Below are 20,580 nucleotides of genomic sequence, written 5' to 3'. Positions count from 1 at the left end.
CATTAGAGTGAGAATTTGCATGACAACAAAATGCTCAGCTAGTACATCTAATTTGGAAGAGAGGGATCACTCACACTCTGTACATAATAAATGTCATCTCGAGATTTGGACAGGATAACAAAACTTAAAAAAGAATAAAAGATTAGATTATGAAGAAATTCAAGTGAATCAAAATTGATGAATGTGAAGACAGACATAAATGGAGAGTATGTGCTATGCATGCATAGTGAACACCCTTACATACAGACAGTATAAGAGAGTTATGTAATATCATTTGTGTGCATTTTAGAATCAGAACTGTGTGCACTAGCAGGATCATGCCTTTAGATGGCAGCACCTCTACAGCACAAATGAACTTCACTGACCCTGTTAAGACAAGGAAACCGTGTGTGATATGACCAGCAGTACAGTGCAATGAGCAGTACAATATACACTACTAGACAATGCTGTAGGATGCTAGCTCAGAGTTAGAGGTTGTACCTGTATGAGGTGAAGTTGTCGTAAGATCCCACAGTGTAGTGTCTGAACAGTCTCTTAGTGCGGTCCTCCCGTGTCTCTGTAAAATAGATTTAAAGGATTGGTTGAGTGATATACTTTTTGATGCTATAAAAACATATATTGGAGGTAACTGATCTACCTACAAGGTCATATAGACCATTAAACACTTACATCATCAAACTGCCTAAATTATTACTATGATTTAATAACAGATGTTCAAGTGAAGTGTGTTGTCTTAAAAGCCACATTGCCAGTGTATACAGATCTCCGTAAATAAGCTGAAATTAAAAATATCCCAATAATGCTTTACTTGAATATGTTTTAGGAAGTACACAGTTGATTTTTTTAAATCAGATTTAGTCCAGCTAATGACTTTATACAAATCCACAAGATTCCAAAAATGTCAAGGCTGTGTCAGCCCCAGTTCTTAGCATGTTAGTATAAAAATGTCAGTAATAATCTAATTCGATGAGCACAGAGAGGAATTAAGCTACCACAGAGAAGCAATTATCATTAACATGCTTCATTTATCATAGAGTATAATTGTTCTATGGTAATTTTTTGCTTTTGAAACAGTGAAGTAATTGCCTAATTCTGCCCTCAAAGTGTTTCTTTTAAAGGCAAATGTGTTTGATTAGACGCTCATTGAATACTGTGTGTGTATGCACCGTGTGCATGTGGTTTCTGTCACTATATGTGATGTTATCCTATAGGAGTGCTGATGCCCTTTTTCTATCCCAATAATACACAGCACAATACATCTCCACTAAACAGCCGATTGGCTGACTAAACACTGCACGGCACACACAAGCTCTTAATTGGACGAGGCTGTGAAAGCAAGAGTGGTGTTGATGTGAGACACACAGCATGTTCCTATGACTTTGCTTGGCAAACTTGGTCGCATGCTTGCCTCCTGTCGCTTTACTTTCCAATACAGGCAAACGAGAGAAGATGTATATGTGAAAAGGAAAAAGAAGACTCGCAAAGAACGAAAATGGAAAGAGGTCAAAGTGAGTGAGCAGTCTTGAACTGGCTGGCATCTCCAGATCCACTTTATCCTGTCAATCTGATTCACTGTGTGAGTGACCGACTGTCAGCTGAGAACAACTTGAAGCTTTGATAAGTGCATCCACTGACACTTGGTGACACGGCAAAAGGGCAAAAAATGAAAAGGGATTTAGCAGCAGTTAACTTTAACCTCTTAGCCACTGTTTTTACTCTCTGACCTTCCTCTTCATTTTTTATATCTGCGTTTTCACAATTATCTTGTTTGCCTGAACATGCCTGTTTTTCATAATCAAGCTGTGCTCTATGAATCTGAATCACTCTGAATCTTGCAGATTTGTTTCAGCATGATTCCAACTTCGTGGCTTTCTTCATCCTTTGTATGTTAGAATGAGTGTTAATCTGAATGTCTTTTTCAGCTCAGGTGAGAAATGTAATTAAATAAATTCGCTGAATTCTCTGACACCAAATAAAAAGCCCAGTCAACTTAAAATGTATAGAGTTCAAAATATCCAACTAAAATACAATTACTGTACAGTGTACATCTATCAATTAAAGTAAAGGGAAAAGAAGGGTGAGTTGGTATTTTCTTTAGGTTAGAAGGTTACTCTACATCCGGTCTGGGGAGGAAAGACATGGCATTTTGTTAGCACAGCCTGTCAAAGGTAAGTCGTAATGAAAAAACAGGTGATATTTGGGGAGAAAGTCATAGATGAGTCAGGACTTGTCTTCTCCCACACCTTCAGAGGCTTTCTTTTAGGGCTAGACTCAGCTTTCATGCACACATACACGTACCAGTTGAATATGAATAAGAGTTATGGCTAATGACAGACTTTCATGTATCTTAGGTTCTGTATTTATATATTAAGTGACCACATGATTTGCCTACACACTTATTCACAAGGGCTCAACACAGCAGGTAGCTCTGCATGTTTGATTGGGTAGATTTTTGTGCCAGATGCCCTTCCTGAGACAAATTCCTTAGGAGTTGCACACACACATTATTTGTGTGTGTGTGTGTGTGTGTGTGTGTGTGTGTGTGTGTGTGTGTGTGTGTGTATAAAAAGTAGGTTGCACTTTGGCCAGATTAGGAAACAGGTCCATGGTCATGGCATTACGGCTGTCATGAATAAAAAGAGGACCAAGAATGGACCCTTGTTGAACACCCACAATAATGACAACATGACCGTAACACAATGATCGACATCAATACAAGCTATGTCTACAGAAAACACAGCATAATATTAATGACTATCAAGGGCTTCAATAATGACATAATTGAAATCCTGATTGCTCAACGTGTAACAATATTAGACACTACATTTTTGTAATGGTAAACCTTTTTAGACTTGCAGAGTTAATGAATTTTATCTGATGCGTAAGCCAGCAGGGAAGTGATTAACTTGCAATGGATCGAAAATGTAAATTATTTTCATCCAGTGGTCATCGATGTCGTACGCAAAAGCTGTTCCTGCTGAGCACTTGTTTGTTTAGTAATGGTTTAGCTAAGAAGACTGCATTTGTTTGTTTGAATAGTGCTTGAAAGCAACAGATGCAGCATTTGTATTTCTGTTTCTACTAGAGTGTGCGCATCTAAGTTTGTGTGTGTATGTGTGTTTGTGCACCATGTGTACCATGTGATACGGTCCAGAAGTGTGAAATGCAACTTATTCATCACAACTGTCATGTACAGCCCAGGAGCATCTAAAGACAGGGCCCTCATAGCAGAGATAACCTCCAATATACTTCCATCTATCACAGACCCATACACACAAAAGCAGAAAACAAAAGATGAGACACAGGGCTCCACTGTAAACAAAAAGCTATTATCATTTTTATTATGTATTGAATCTATACATATAGATTCATTTTAATATTAAATCTATATGTAGAGACTCAATTGCTCGGTAAGGCAAATATCTTATAAGCCAATCCAACAGCCGCACCTCAGTGCATTTAGGGATGCTGACATGGTCAAGACAACCTGCTCTAACCAATTCTAACCTGCTTTAGTTGTAACAAAACATCATAGAAAGCAAATGTGATTTCAGTTCATTTTAAATGTGGATTGGTTATTGGTGCCAGATGGGCTACTGGGATTTTTCCCACGCAACTATCTCTAGGGTTTACAAAGACTGGTCTGAAAATGAGAAAATACCCGGTGAGCGACAGTTCTCTGGGCGAAAATGGCCAGACTGCTTTGAGCTAATAGGAAGGCAACAGTGACTCAAATAACCACTTGTTACAACCAGTGTTTGCAGAAGAACAGCTCTAAATGCACAAAATATTAAATCTTGAAGCAGATGGGCTGCAGCAACAGGAGACCACACCAGGTGCCACTCCTGTCAGCTGAGAAAAGGAAACCAAGGCTACAATTCACACTGTCTCGTTAAAATGGGAAAATGGACGATTAGAAAAATGTCGCCTGGTCTAATGAGTCTCGATTAGATGGGCAACATTAAGATGTTAAGGTCAGAATTTGGGTTAAACAACATGAAAACGTGGATACATCCTGCCTTATATCGTCAGTTCAGGTTGGTGGTAATGGTGGTATAATGGTGTCGGGGTGTTTTCTTTGAGCCCCTTAGTACCGATTGAGAATAATTACACTCCACAGCCTACCTGAGTATTGTTGCTGACCATATCCATCCCTTTATGGTTACAGTATACCCATCTTTTGATGGCTGTGTCACAAAGCTCAAATAATCTCCATCTGGTTTTGTTAATTTAAAATTGAATGCACTACTTTCTCTCTCTGAAGACAAATGTGGTCTAAAACAGAGAGACCTCTGAATGCTTTTTTAATAACAGAGATATAGAGAGACAAGGACATTTTCAGTAGAACAATGTTGGTTTCAAACCAAATTCTACTTTTTGGAGATATCATTGAAATTCAAGTGAAACATCCAGTTCCAAAATTAAACTGTAACGTCATAGTATTAAAAAAACAAAGAAAAAGAAATAGAGGAAGGTCATTTCCCTTTGAGAACATAAAAAAAACTTGACCTCTGAATGCTTTTTAATAAAACAGAAATCAAAAGCGAGGGACATTTTCATTTGAACAATGTTCGACATCTGGTAGCAGAAACACATTTTGCCTGGATTGCCTCTTGAATAAAACAATGTGGGCAAAATTTAAATGGTAAAATTTGGCTAAAGTCAAAGTTCCTTTTGATTTGCCCAGTGGATAGAGATTCATCTGATCTCTGTCACAAACTGAAATGACTTATTGAACTTGCTGCAAAAAGTTTATGGAGAAAAACAAAAACAGAAAGTTTGAGAAGTACTGTAGTACTAGTACTGTTTAGCTTTCAAGCTTTTCACCTTAATAATAATAATAAAAATGATAATGGTAATAATAATAATAATAATGACAACGATAATAACAATAATAACCACACTGAATGAAATCAAATGTTGTCTCAATGCGTACCTTGGAACCAACGTAAAGTTGAACCATCAACTCTAACAGGACTAATATAGTCTAACGTTCTAGGACAGTAAAATCCAAAGTGCCTACAGCCTGCACTGTTTGATGAAGTCTTCTTCTGACATATGCTCTGTTAAAATATCCTGTTAGTGAAGTCATCTTGGTACAGTAATGCAATAAAGTAAGATTTATTAAACCACTTTCAAAAAAACGTAACTAATCAGGGTAAAAGTTGATAATAGCACTTCTACCCTATAATTTGAGCAGAAATATAGATGTTTTTACTATCAAAAATATATGAAGGGTGGTATTGACTGAAAGTTTTTTTTTGTGTGTTATGAGTGATCATCTGTTGAGATGAAAGCATATTTTACACATCAAGCGATAAGTCACGCTTTCTGTAACACTGTTAACATGCTACATCTTTCCCACTTCTCTATTCTGGACAGACTGCAACACCTTTGCTGTCCTTGTCTGAAGGACGCCAGAGTCCCATCACACATACACGTGGACTCACACACACACACACGCGCACAAACACAGTGTCCACGCTGAATGGGAATTAACCTATGCTGTTTTAATACTGATAAGAGCTGCACACAAACATTCAAACACATCCACACAAACACACACACTTATCAACTAAGCCCCATTGACTTTTTAATTCTTCCCTGCCACTCTCCCACTCATGTCTACTCTCCTCTTTCTGTCTCCTCATAATTTTGTTTCTTAACCTCTTAAACCTGGTGTATAGGAGAAGAAAAACAGTGTTTAAAATAAAAATAAAAAAATGTTTAAAAAAAGAGTTGCGAGGAGAAGCTTGTGGAAATCTCATTCTCTTTTGTGCTGTCACACAATGTGTCTGTCACTGCACAGATCCAACAGGGAGTTGCTGGAGCATGCAGGTGGATACAAGGCTAACTGTCCTCAGTATAGTGGACAGGCCAATGTCTTCATTTTCTTTTTCGCTCTTCTTCCTTAGTGCTATCTTCAGTAAGAGTTTTGAAAGAAAGGCGAACGCTTTTATTCTTCATGGAGTGAAATTAGTCACAGTTAATATATAGAAGTGTGAAAAAGAGGAAGGAAAAGAAAACAGCATAAAAGAGAGGCTGGAAGTGGACGCTGTGCCAGTTTAATATTTATCTGCTATGTACATATAAGGGATACACACAAACACAGCTCAAGGTTAGAACTCCAGGGTAGTATTCAAAATGAGAAGTGACACAACTCTCACTGTTTAATGTTGTTTACTGTTGACTTGACCCTGCGAGAGCGACAAATTACAGCTAATAGCTTCATTATTTTATAGTCCATCAGAAGCGCTACGAACAAAAATCAGCTCTTTTTGAGTTTAATTCAAACTGAACATTACATTTCTGTTTCTTCATGTGAAGCACTCAAGTGGTGAAACAGATGGTGGCTTTTATTTCTAAGATACCAAAGCAAAGAGTGTGTTTTGGCACGAAAACCCAGTTTGTGCCACTGACAGCCAGTCATCAACCAAAGAAAAGAAAAGAGAAATCCAACAAACGAAACAAACAACAAAACTTTCATCAGGACAGGAATGATCCTCAAGCATCATTTTAATCCATCACGAATTTAATATAGCTGTTTTGTTTGAGTGCAGCATAAACAGACAGGCAAGTCGCTTTTTATGAGATGTACAGTGTTAAACCAGCTGTGCTCTTATTAGTGATGTGAGTTGCAGGTGCCAAACACACAAACACCAGGGTCCAGCATAATGTTATGATGCCAACAATTTTGCTCCCGAAGAACAATTTTTCATACTCGTAACAGGATACACAGAAGAAAAAGTTGTGTTTTGTTATAATTTTGTTACAGTGATGACATTTTCATGTTAGCTGACTAATATAAAGCCTGAGCCTTTCAGACACCAACAGTATTGCAGGATTCATTTCCTTAGATTTTTTCCCTGTAGTCTTCCGTTTCCTTTAAAAGCCAGTTAAAATCTTTTTAAAAGAATGTTATATAAATAAAGTTTTATTTACTTACTTTACTGTGGTCAAGTTTAACTTGTGCATGGAAAGGGAGTGAGGTGAAACATCAACACTTGATGATAACCTCAGACATTAGCTGCAGTTGACAGATTAGATATTTTTTTAATATTCAGCATCAGTTTGCTACAAATATTGTCATGGTCCTGGGCCATGTTGGCCCAGTATTCTTAGTTTTTGTGTGTTTTTGTATTTTGTTCCCTATTTATGCCTTGGTTCCTAGGTTATTTAGTTAAGATGTTCCTTATTTGGTTACCTCCTGTGTGCCCCTCTGTGTATTTATGAGCTCTCGTCTCTCCTTGTGTTTTATTCCATGTTTCCCCCAGCCTGTTATGTCTGTGTTCTCCCCGTGCTCTCTCTCCTCCTGTCTGAACCTCTGTGTACTTCCTGTTTTACTTTGACAGTCTCTCGTCAGTATGCGTCATGTTGTGTTCACGCCTGCCCTGTCTCGTTATGATTATCTGTGTCAGCTGTGTTCCCCGTGTGCTCCCACTTCCCTCGTTAACCCTCTGTGTATTTATGTGCATATCTCCATCAGGTCAGTGTCGCGTCGTCAATGTCTTCTCCCCGAACCTGTGTGTCTTTCTGTGTTCCCACGGTTTTCTGTTAGTATTCCCAGTTTAGTTCTGTTCCTTTGTGAAACCTGCAATAAAGCAGTGATTTTGAGTTCAGTTCCTGCCTCCGTGAGTTTTGCGTTTGGGTCCTCATCTGCCTCCACACAGCCGGTTCATGACAAATATGACCTTCACATAGGATTTCTGTCTTCGCCATGGTAGAGTATATGCTAGAACATGTAGATGTGGGCCTACGAAGCTCTGCATAGCACCTATGGTCAACTGAGGCATGCTAGATGGGTGTCTGAAATGGTGCAATAGTAAAAAAAAAAAATGGAACTGGAGAGTGTGGCCAGAGGCTGTTTATGAACACCAGTTCAACAGTCTTTGTTTAGCATGGACAGTCACAGTCTAACAACGCGCTTTGATAAGAATTCGACAATGGCATTGAAATACCAATGATTATAGGGAGAAAGACAGATGAGATCAAGTGATGGCAACAGTATAGGAAAAGAGTTCATCATCAAGTATCCAGTGAAACTTTTGACCATTTTGTTGAGTTCTTGCGAGTCAAAATGCCACATCTTCTGTCGCTTACTTTAATGAGAAGAGCGAGCCGTTTGAATATTTGATCATCATGACATAAATAATAAACAACAACAGAGTCTAAAAATAGAAATACAAAACAAATATCTGATAATAGAAAAAAGCTTTTCCACTTTTGGAAGAAAGTAGGTCTGCAATGAGGAGAAGACTGACAGCAAGAACAAAGGAAAATTTAACAAAAGATAAGAATTCTTTAAGAATGACAGTGAGTGACAACTGGAAAACTTTTAATTAGTTATTTTTGGTAAATTTTTAAAATTGTTACCTAACAAATAGTTTGATAGCCTGATGATTGAACTTTTTTCCTGCTCTGTATTAAGCTTTAAGTCACATTTAAATGTGCAGCGTAGTGAGCATCCTCTTCTAAAAATGGAAGCAGTAGTACGCTAGCAGACACCATCCTTTTTTCTACTACATTACTCCGTATGCTGAGTCACATTGGAAGTTTCTCACATTTGCAAAAATGGGCTATTTCAGTCTTGAAAAGAGTGTTTATATCTAAACGGTGCTCAGTGCAATGAAACTTACCCCAGAAAAGGTCATAATACGAGGAGTTGCTTTGCTCTGTCTTCACAACTGTGACAACTCCATCTATCCTGCTACACAGCACAGGCAAATCTGACACCATGACTGGACAACAGTCCATTTTTCAATTCCACCTTTCAGCCTCGCTAAGACCTGAACAAGAAGGTTGTCTCTCCACTCTGTCATTTGAATCCCTGAGACAAGCTGAACTCCCGCTCATCTTCTCGTCTTCACCTTGAGGCGATTAAAAGCAATCCCGAAAAATCCATTTCATGCAGAAAAACTAGTGACAGCTGTTTCCTCAGCACCATTTTCCTTTCTTCGTTTTAACAAGGAAACAGGAATTCCTGGACAAGTAGCACTAAACTGCATGTAACTGTCTGTGGCCTCAGTGTCCTCTTCTGTTTTAGCCTCGAGCAAACAACTCCAGCATATCTCTGCCTTTCTGCTGTCTTTCTCCTCCTCCTCTGCCTCAGAATTGGTTGCTTTGTTAAAGAGCCTTCAGAGAGCTTGCTGTTACCACGTAAGTGTCAGAGGCAGAGGCCGACGCCTATAAATACCTCAGTTCTATCAAAAGCCTTGAATAATTCAATCAAATTCAGTCAACAACAGGCAACTACTGTATAAGACCCTCAAACGCTGTGATGCACGCCGCAGTACACTTTTGAGTCAAGGTCAGGACGCTATCACTCATACAGACACACAAACATCCCCAAAGGGAGCTGAACAGCTTACTTTATAAACAAAAGACCAATGTAATGTGAAACATCTTTGGGCTGGAGTAAATAATAAAAGAGATTCAGAATTTCTATTATGTAGCTCCGTAGGAGAGTGAGAGAGGGATGCCGAGTGACACAAACTGAAGAGAAAGACAGTGAAATATGGTGAAAGAGGAAAACAAGGATGATTATTCTATCGAACCGCCTCTCATTTCTTTATATCTTCTGGGCGAAAGTGGCTCAAGAGTTGGGAGTTCGCCTTGTAATTGGAAGGTTGATGACTGTTTGTGTAAAGCGCTTTGGGGTCCTTAGGGACTAGTAAAAGCGCTATACAAATACAGGCCATTTACAATATCTTACTAGGAAACTGGGAAGTGCCTGAAATTCAGAAACACATACGGAAATACATGATATAAAGTATACCTTTACTGCACTGGCAGTGTAATTGTGATCATTGTTAATGACATTTTTGCCAATATGACAAGATCCCCAACACCACTTGTGGACCAAACCAAGAGAGAGCCTCCGCTGTTTTCCAGATGACACTATACTGAGTTGTACCTCGCTCCTGACCTCCACTGATATAATGATAATGATTTGAACCAAATATTTAAAATTTGTCACTTCAGTTGCTTCATAAGACCTGTCAACACTGATTTTTAGTACAGTTCTTGTGGCATACCTCAGCCTTTTCTCCCTGTTTGCCTTCTTTAAGAATGGCTTTTTAACAGCCACCCTTCCACTGAGACCGTTTCTGATGAGGCTTCACAGGACAGTAGATTGATGTCCAAAGAAAAACTTTGAAAGACTTCCAGAAAGCCAGTGAAACTGCTGTTTAAAACCACTTTGAAAAATTAAAAGAAAGTTTTTCTCCTTTAAAGCAAAATAGAAAGAGGGCTGGAGCAAGACTGTTGTAGCACACCACAATAATGACACCCAGTGGGTATCAAGTCATGGCAGTGAAAGGATTCATGGAAAAAAAGCAACTCAACCAACAATCTACAGATGACTTTAAACAACCACAGGTGAACAGTGTCTGAGAGCCGCCACGACACTGTGAAATAGACTAGACTTTCAGAAGAGTGCCTTAACCCGTCGATGTGTGTATGTGCATGTTTACTTTTGTGTGCGGACATGCGCGTGTGTACAAGCGAGTTTGCGCTTGTGACCCGCTCTCATCCAGTGCAGCCCCTGTCAGATGTAACATGTCTCTGCTCGACTGTCAGCCCTGCTTCAGCTTTGATTCATTGTTCAAATAGCATCGCCATCGATTATGATTTGATATGGATCTGTCCTCCAGAGAGAGATGGCTCAACACACTCGACTGACTTCTGATGAAAAGTACAGATAGTGGCCATCACTCTGTGGCGAACAAACAAACACAAGAGCCCTGCACACACTCACTGGACACTTAGTGTAATTTTTTTTTCCAGAGTTAAATGGTAGGACTTCTCTTGAACTGCCAGTCTATAACACTGACTCAGCTAAACTTTAATACCTAAGACATGCCTTCCAACCTGTGGTTTATTGTCTCTCCCTCTCTCTCTTTCTCTCTCGCTAATAAGATGGATTAGTTGGCTATGCTAATCTATCTGCTGACTCGAGACAATAACTTAAGTGCGTGCGTGTGTGTAAGCATAAAGGTTTAAAAAAGCCTGTCCATTTGAATGCACACGCACAGCTCTGTCGTGTCAGCATTTGCATACTCACTCTGCATTTTACAAGTTGTCACCAGAGAGTTACTGACTGAACTCACTATGTAATTTGTAATCTGGGCCTGTACCGACTAATTTATGGAACCATGAGGGAAACGAAAGGGGTTTGTCATTGAAAGGTGAATGCTTTTTCTGTTATGAGCTTGGTCAGTATCGCACTGAAATTACCGACTGTAATAATATTAACTCAAAGTTGTAGAATTGCCGCTATAATAAATCACAACAACGCATGGACAAGGTGACCAAGAGTGCTTAAGGACACCAATAAGAGCAAACTATTTATGCTCAAATGGCTATCCTATGTATTCTTAAGCTTTGTGGTTTTCATGATTTAGGATTAGACTGAGCTGGCTCAGAAAAATGGGATGCAGCTTATCAATTAAGTAGCCTCCCTTTGAGGTGACACTGATGCTTTTATGGTGTTGCACCAGTCTTACCCAAGGTCAACGCAGACAGACCTTTTCTCAAAAATAACCTGTTAAAGTTTTTTGCTTTACTGCCACTGATGAGGTACCATTAAGCTCTTCTCTTTCTTTCCTTTCTTTCCTTAAGCCTAGAGCACACATGGTTTATAAAACTGTATAAAATAAAGGTGGGGTGTGGGAGGTGTGGGGGGGTTGAAGACAGCGACTCCTTGTCTCCTGCAGCAAGCAGAGGGAAGAGTGTGATAAGAAAGAAGGTGCTACCAACATGTCTTCAGCCTGACTGGCCTTGTTAACATACAAAAACATTCATATTTATTGTGTTAGGGTGACACTCAAGGTGTGAAGGGCGAAGACTGGCCCTGTCCTTGAAATGTTGATAACATGAAAAACTGAAAAGACAGGAAAAAAAAACATACAGGGAAAAGGTAAGATTACAGAATGAAAGAGAAAGGGAAGGAGAAACAAGCTGTAATAGTCCTACAACACTCTCATGAGGATACAATATGTACTGTATTCATGAATTTTATATTTGAATGTGATGAAAGGCTTTTCCAGAAAGAGGAAGCCATTTAAACATGTAAAAAAAAAATCTGCTTAAGTGTATTTGGGATATTGCTGAATGCTGTGAAATAAAATAAAGTAACAGCTGACAGTAGCAAAACAGATGCCGGTACATCTTTCCTAATGAAAACTAAAGCTGAAGCTGATCAGCAGCTGATGTCCTTGAGCTCCAACTGTTCATTTTCAAAGCAGAGCGATGCATTGAAAGAACAGGCTTCATACATACGGCATAAGTGGCGCTCACTTCAAGGGCGTAGATTTGGCATTGGTGGGGACGGATGATTCAACCACCGAACCCTGCCCCGTTTCTTTTTTTTTTTTAATTTTTGGCTTTGCTTCTTGATAAAAAAAGAGAAATATACTTGCCTACATATGCTATTCTACATGCTTTTAAACCATTTAAAATTACAATTAATGGTTTTATGTGTGAATTATATAATGTTAAATTACTATTAAACAAATGACTGACTAAGTATTTTAGACTTTAGTTTACTTGAGCCATATTCCATATAAATCAGGTATCATACAAAAATAAAAATAGCTTCAAATACAGTCAAGACAATAAAAGAATATAACTTTAAGGACTTAACAACATTACTTCATTTATAGTGCACCAACATCTCTTATACAGGGTGGCCATTTATATGGATACACCGTAATAACATCATCATCATCATCATCACCTTTATTTATAAAGCATTTTAAAACAACCACAGCTGACACAAAGTGCTGTACATTGGAACTGTAAATTAAAATTACATGAGATATAAATAAAAACAAAATAAAAGAAGAGTGAAACCATTAATTAAATACTACAGGACTACAGAGCGCACCTGATTAAAAGCCACATGCTCTAATTGTAGAAAGAAAACCGTATGCGTTTCACTTGTAATATGAGATATTTACACAGAAATATTACACGTGAGGATTTTTAACGTTTAATTTAACATAAACATGGTAACATAAATGGCCTGCATTTGTATAGCGCTTTTCTAGTCCATAGGACCCCAAAGCGCTTTACACTACATTCAGTCATCCACCCATTCACACACACATTCACACACTGGCGATAGCAAGCTACATTGTAGCCACAGCTGCCCTGGGGCGCACTGACAGAGGCGAGGCTGCCGGACACAGGCGCCACCGGGCCCTCTGACCACCACCAGTAGGCAAACACGGGGTTAGTATCTTGCCCAAGGATATTTGGCATGCAGCCACGATGCAGCCTGGGATCGAACCACCGACCTTCTGATTAGTGGCTGACCTGCTCTGCCACCTGAGCTACAGCCACCCACGTTAATAACATAAACGTTATGGCAACATACAAAAATACATACTGCAAATGCTTTTTTTCCTCGAACAGCGCCTGTAACACGGCTACCTTTAAGTATACGTACGTATCGGTAACACACAAATTGCGTTGCTTATGGGTTTTTTTACGGAACAGTGCACAAACAACATTACAACATCTCTTAACGACCGATAAAAATATATACCGTATATATACTACTTATCATTTTGATTGGTCTACTGTTACCAGGCAAAATGTTTTTGGCCGCATGAAAAAAAATATGCATCAGCCGCACGTCAGTATAAGCCGCAGTGTTCACAGTGTGGGAAAAAAGTAGTGGCTTATGACCCGAAAACTACGGTACTTCAAATAAAAGAGAAACTAAGTCTCACTGAGGTTAAAAGCCAAGGAATAAAAGTGGGTTTTAAGACGCGATTTAAAAGTGAAGGGGCCTCTCTAACGTGCAAGGGCAAATTATTCCATAATTTTGGAGCCACGATAGAGAAGGCCCTGTCCCCTCTGAGCTTCCTCCTGGATCTCGGTACCTCCAGGAGCAGCTGGTCAGCTGACCTGAGAGACCGACAGGGTGTGTGGGGATGAAGAAGTTCAGAGAGGTATGGTGGGGCAAGAGTTTAAAAACAAACATGAGAATTTTTAAATTAACTGTAAAAGACACAGGCAGCCAGCGCAGAGAGGCTAGCAAGGGGGTTATATGCTCTCTTTTTCGAGTTCCTGTTAGGGGAGTCGTGCAGCCGCATTTTGAACCAGCTGCAGACGTGAGAGCAATGACTGACTGACCCCCACATAAAGTGAGTTACAGTAGTCCAGGCGGGAAGAAATAAAAGCATGGATCACTGTTTCAAGGTGCTGCCTCGAAAGAAAAGATTTTACTCTTGCCAGTCGCCTTAAATGATAAAAACTGGACTTCACCACTGCTCTGATTTGGTTGTCCAATTTAAAAATCACTGTCCAACTTAAAACCAAGGTCAGTAACAACAGGCTTAAAATAGACTTCCAGGGATCCTAAAACAAGGAGGAGGACTGGTTCCAAACACCAACACTTCTGTTTTCTTTTCATTAAAATTTAAAAAGTTTAGAGCCAACCAAGCTTTAATGTCATCTAGACATGTCAAGAGAGGTTTTATGGAGATGCCATCCTTGTGTTTTAGTGGCAAATAAATTTGGCAGTCATCTGCATAACAATGAAATGAGATCCCATGCCTTCTAAGGATGGAACCCAGAGGCAAGAAATACAGTAAAAAGAGCAGTGGCCCTAAAATTGAGCCCTGTGTGCATGACAGAGAAGCAGAAGATGATTCGGAACCGAGAAGGCTGACAGAGAAAGTTCTATCTGACAAATAAGACCTAAACCAATTAAGTGCAGTGCCACCAATACCCTCTACATCATTTAATCGAGAAATTAGAATATTGTGGTCTACGGTGTCAAAGGCAGCAGTTAGGTCAAGCAAGACAAGAACAACATGGTTACCAGAATCACATACCAGAAGGATGTCATTAAAAACCCTTAATAATGCAGATTCTGTGCTGTGAAGGGTTTTAAAACCTGATTGAAAAACCTCAATGTCATTATCATCTAGAAAATCTTTCAGTTGACTAAAAACAATTTTCTCTAAAACCTTGGAGAGTAAAGGCAGCTTGGAAAAAGGCCTATAGTTCGCTAAAACTGTGTGATCAAGGCCAGTTTTCTTAAGCAGTGGCTGCACTACTGCATGTTTGAAATTTTCAGGAACCACACCAGAAGACAGACTGCTGTTAATAATGTCAAGGACATACTGTTGTATACTAGAAAAAATTTCTTTAAAGAATTGTGGAGGGAAAGGATCCCGAAGGGAACCTGTGGGCTTAATATGGCGAACCACATCCTCTAAAGTGGAGAGCGTCACAAGCTCAAACTGAGTAAAAACAGCAGTGTAAGGGACAGAGACAGAGGGGTCAGAGTCGGGAGGTGTAATAAGAGCCCTGGTGGTGACAACCTTTTCAATAAAAAAGTTCAGAAAATCATTGCAAATCTCAGGAGAAACTTCCAAACAAACATTCAGTGGCGTATTAAGAACAGTGTCAATGGTCCTAAACAACACACGTGGGTTATGACAGTTGGAAGAAATAATATTTGCAAAATATTCCCTTTTTGCCTCTTTAACAGTGTTCTGGTAGCGATGCCAGCAGTCTTTGAGAATTTGAAATGATACGTGCAATTTATCCTTTTTCCACCTCCATTCTGCTCGACGACATTCCCTCTTAACAGCACGACTGCTCTCATTAAACCAAGGCTCAGGTTTAGCCTTGGGCTGCCTGGTTTTTAAAGGAGCCACAGAGTCCATGATTGTTTGTAAGCAAGAATAAAACCAGGAATTGAGCTCTTCTGTGTCAGAGGAAACAAAGTCAGAAGGGCCACCGAGCTGATTAAAAGCAGCAGAAAACTGCGCGGCAGTGGAGGGGTTAATAACACGACAGCACCGAGTAGCAGCGCCAGATTTAACTGCAGTATATGTCACACCAACGTTGAATAACACAGGCATATGATCTGAGAGTGCACAGTCACAAATCTCCAGGTTAGTGACAGACAGACCATATGACAGGACAAGGTGCAGTGCGTGTCCGTGCTCATGTGTAGGGCTAGGGCCAGGCTAAAAGAGTCAATAAGGCTTAAAAAGTCCTTTACCAGTGGTTTATCAGGACAACATACATGTATATTAAAATCTCCAACAATAAGAACACTATCATAGTTGGGCATAATCCCAGCTAAAAAAAAAAAAAGTTGTTTATGAAGTTCTTATTGTATTTCTGGGGGCGATAGATGACAGCACAGAAAACCGGGTTTGTACGACTCGCCTCAAACAAGGTAAGTTCAAAGCTGGAGAATGAAGGCTATAGAAAACACTGCTTACATTTGTAATCCTTTTTGTAAAAAGTCACTGTGCCTCCACCTCTGCCTGATTTCCGTGGCGAGTTAAAATAGCAATAATCCACAGGTAAAAGTTCAGATAGAGCACTGGACTCACCAACACTCAGCCACGTCTCAGTCACACACAGAAAATCCAGATCACGGGAACTGAAGAAGTCCCGAAGAATAAAAGTTTTGTTTAAAAGTGATCTGGCGTTCACCAGGCCAATCCTGGCAGGAGCTGGAGTTGGCGCTCAAGGTTCAGGAGGTCCAGAAACCCGCCGCAGCAATCTCAGGTTCCGATAATGTTGACGGCGGAAGTTTAGCCTGGGAGGGCATGGGCAGCGAGGCCGAGGAGCATCATCATCAAAGCCGACCACAGGCACCAAACAGGCATCAGCAGGATCCAGAAAACGTTGAGACGCAAACAGTCTTGGAAATAATCGATAAAACATGGGAATGGTTGGTGATATTAAAGTCCTGTTAGTGGCTCATTAGTATATGTGAGGGGGCAAACTCCATGGTGACCATGGTGGCCATTTAGAAGTCGGCCATCTTGGATACAACTTTTGTTTTTTCAATAGGAAGAGGGCCATGTGACACATCAAACTTATTGGTAATGTCACAAGAAAAACAATGGTGTGCTTGGTTTCAACGTAACTTTATTCTTTCATCAGTTATTTACAAGTTTCTCTTTGTTCACAGCAATTGACATGTCGAAGAGGTTAACACGTGAGGAGCGGATCAAAATTGTGTTGATATCTGGTGAATGCAGTAACCGGGTCATTGCAGCAGATTTCAATGCAAGACACCCTACGAGACCACCCATCTCCTATGCTACAGTTAGCAAACTGCTTGCTAAGTTTCGTGAAACTGGTTCAAGTGTTGGATTTGCCAAAATGTGGACGCAAGAAAACTATCACTAATGAAGAAACATCAGTGGCTGTCCTAGCTTCATTCAACAAGAGCCCACAGCGTAGCACTCGCCGCATGTGACTGGAGAGTGGCATTAGTCGAACATCCCTTCGGCGGATATTAGCTACTCACAAATGGCAACCTTACAAACTCCAGCTACTGCAGCATCTCAATGAGGATGACCCAGATCGGCGCACAGAATTTGCAGAATGGGCAAAACAAAAATTGGAACAGGACCCTCAGTTCACGCAGAAGATTTTGTTCAGTGATGAGGCAAACTTTTATGTGAATGGTGAAGTTAACAAACAAAACCACTGCTATTGGTCTGACACTAACCCACATGGATGGATCCCTCCAAGACTGTTGGAACAATAGAAGTGATGGTTTGGTGTGGTATATGGGGTACAACAATAGTGGGTCCATTCTTCATCAATGGAAACCTCAAGGCCACTGGATATTTGAAATTGCTACATGATGATGTGTTTCCCTCTTTATGCACTGAAGCTGGCACGTTCCCTGAGTTTTTCCAGCAAGATGGTGCACCACCACATTATGGGTGCCAGGTCCGAGCAGTCCTAGATGAACAGTTTCCTGGAAAGTGGATTGGTCATCGTGGGCCAGTTGAATGGCCCCCAAGGTCTCTCGATCTGACCCCCTTAGACTTTTATCTTTGGGGTCATCTGAAGGCAATTGTCTATGGTGTGAAGATACAAGATGTGCAGCACCTGAAACTACGGATACTGGATGCCTGTGCTGGCATTTCTCCTGCGGTGTTGCTATCAGTGTGTGAAGAGTGGGAGAAGAGGGTTGCATTGACAATCCAACACAATGAACTGTGAACAAATGAATCCAGCACATTGAACACATTTTATAAGTGGTCAGAAACTTGTAAATAACTGATGAAAGAATAAAGTTATGTTGAAACCAAGCACACCATTGTTTTTCTTGTGACATTACCAATAAGTTTGATGTGTCACATGGCCCTCTTCCTATCCGGTTGTTCAGTCTGACGTCACTAGCCGTGTCTGGGTCTAAACTCCGCTGCAGGTCCATATATCAAACGATCACTATGGCATTACTGAGAGTTGAAAAACTGTCTAAAGTCTTTCATCTTTAATAAAATGATCAGCCTTCTCCTCTACCAGGTGTAACAATTGAGTTTAACATCCAGGCATCCATGAAAACGGAATTTATGACATTTAACGGAGTTAGAAGTTAGCAGGGAGTTAGCTCGCTAGCTTCTATCTAAATACAATATAGCATGTCCTGACTGCAGGGTTTTGGAAACAAATTAAAACGTACAGCTCTGCTATCACTTCCAGCATAAATGAAGACAGAAAACTAAACAGCAGTGACGTTTGTAGGGTTACTGAAATTGGGCTAGCTGGTATATAATGATGTGCTACGTGACCACTAGCGACACAGCTATGTTAGCATAATATAAACAAGCTAACTTTTTTTCCACTCGATAAAAGTTAACGTGAGTGTTCTCGGTGGTCAGGAACAAATGTAATCGCATGGCAGGATGCTGTAAAAGGACCAAACTTCAGCCAGGAGAACAACTGAGATAATCCATCCACAATACAAGGTTAGTCATTCATATACTGCTGCATGGGCTGGGCTGTAGTTACATCCTAAGGTTTTAAAAACTGAGCTTAAATAAATGATTAGCGGTAATAAAAGCCGAGGGAGGTCAACAGTGATCACTGACTGTTTTAGGAGCTTTTTGAGATCAAATAGAAGAAAATACATAACATTAAACATGTTAACAACACAAAAGCCATATTAAACGCAGACTACTTTAGACCCGGAAGTAGGATTCGTCGCGTCATCACTGAACAACCGGATTGAAAAAACAAAAGTTGTATCCAAGATGGCCGACTTCTAAATGGCCACCATGGTCACCACCCATCTTGAGGAGTTTGCCCCCTCACATATACTAATGAGCCACAAACAGGACTTTAATATCACCAACCATTCCCATGTTATTACGGTGTAACCATATAAATGGCCCACCCTGTACATTAGCACTAAGGGAACACTAAGTAATGATCCACAACTATTTTCAGTTGCGGATGATAAAGGATTCAGAAAGTTTATTCATGCAGGCCCATATGACAGAGAATGTGCATCTTCTTTTTGTTTTCATATTTTAATTTATATTTAATCGTGTTGTGGTTTGCAGTGTTTTGTGTTGTTTCACTTTAAATTTGTTTAAAAGGAAAAAGCTGAAAATTTAAATATTTAAAAGTTGAAATGTGAATAGTTGGTTTTTGTATTATATGATTTATTTATTACATTTTATGTGGAGTGAATAAATAAAATTATATTTACGGTACCCTAGAGACAAAGCACGTATAAACCCCAAAACACGTACAAACCCTGAAGCATGTACAAACTCCAAAACACGTAAAAACTCCAAAACACGTACAAAACACAACAGAAGTGCTCCAGAATGCTAGGGGCAGTGTTGAACTTTTGTTACCTAGTGGCTACACAAGCCAGCAAGTACCAACGACCGTATTTGGTGTGTGGTAGGGCAGGGATAGCTCAGTAGGTAAAGTGGTCGCCCCATGATCGGAAGGTCGGCGGTTCGAATCCACTTAACGGCTACCCTGAGGTACCCCTGAGCAAGGTACCGTCCCTACACACTGCTCCCCGGGCGCCTGCTTAGTGGGCTGCCCACTGCTTCACTGAGTGAATGGGTCAAATGCAGAGAAAAACAAGTAATTTCCCCATGGGGATCAATAAAGTATCCATTATTATTATTATTAATAGGTAAATGAACTTTTTTTTTTTTTTTAAATCATTTGAATATATATGAGTGCTTGTGTATAAATACACAAACAATACACATATGCTTTCATGCTTTCAATTGTATAATTTAAGTGATCTAGGTAGCTGTGTTTCGGAAGTTCAGTTAACGCTAGAAATGTGTTTTGGAGTTTGTACGTGCTTTGTCTCAAGGGGCCACCGCATATATCTATATATAAACATTTATAAATAAGACCACTTTTTTTTACATTAGTAATTCCTTTTGTGCATAATTTTATATTATTGTTAATAATAAATTAATTAAAGCAACAAAACAACCTGAAGAGCCGGTTAGGAGCCGAAAGAGCCGGCTCTTTTTACTGAGCCAAGCCGAAAGAGCCGGTTCTCTAAAAAGAGCCGACAATCCCATCACTAGAGTGTTGGCATGTATGGCCTAGCATAGCCTGTAACGTTATTATGACGGACACATTTTATGAGTGAACTTGACTTTAAGTCACTTACAGGTTTCTTTGAAAATTACTTTCTTATATCCAGGTTTTTCCTTTTTGCTGCCATCCCCCTCTCCTCCTTGCAGATCCTCGCAGCGCAGGCTTGCCGCTGCTAAAACTAAACAGAGCTCCCTGAAAGGCACAGCCAATCGC

General features: G+C 39.9%; 1 protein-coding gene across 1 annotated transcript in view; it reads right to left on the bottom strand.

The window, feature by feature from the left end:
* shank3a (SH3 and multiple ankyrin repeat domains 3a) overlaps positions 1–20,580 on the bottom strand; it is a 255,418-nt gene that overhangs the window by 22,919 nt on the left and 211,919 nt on the right. The window contains exon 16 of the mRNA XM_085461600.1: positions 481–556. Within this exon, the coding sequence (XP_085317726.1) occupies positions 481–556 (76 nt within the window). The remainder of the gene's footprint in view (positions 1–480; positions 557–20,580) is intronic.

Source organism: Copadichromis virginalis, linkage group LG7 (genome assembly GCF_057382275.1).
Source record: "Copadichromis virginalis isolate Kocher_CV1m ecotype Utaka linkage group LG7, C_Virginalis_male_GT1.1, whole genome shotgun sequence".
NCBI lineage: Eukaryota > Metazoa > Chordata > Actinopteri > Cichliformes > Cichlidae > Copadichromis > Copadichromis virginalis.
This window is presented reverse-complemented; position numbering and strand designations above follow the sequence as displayed.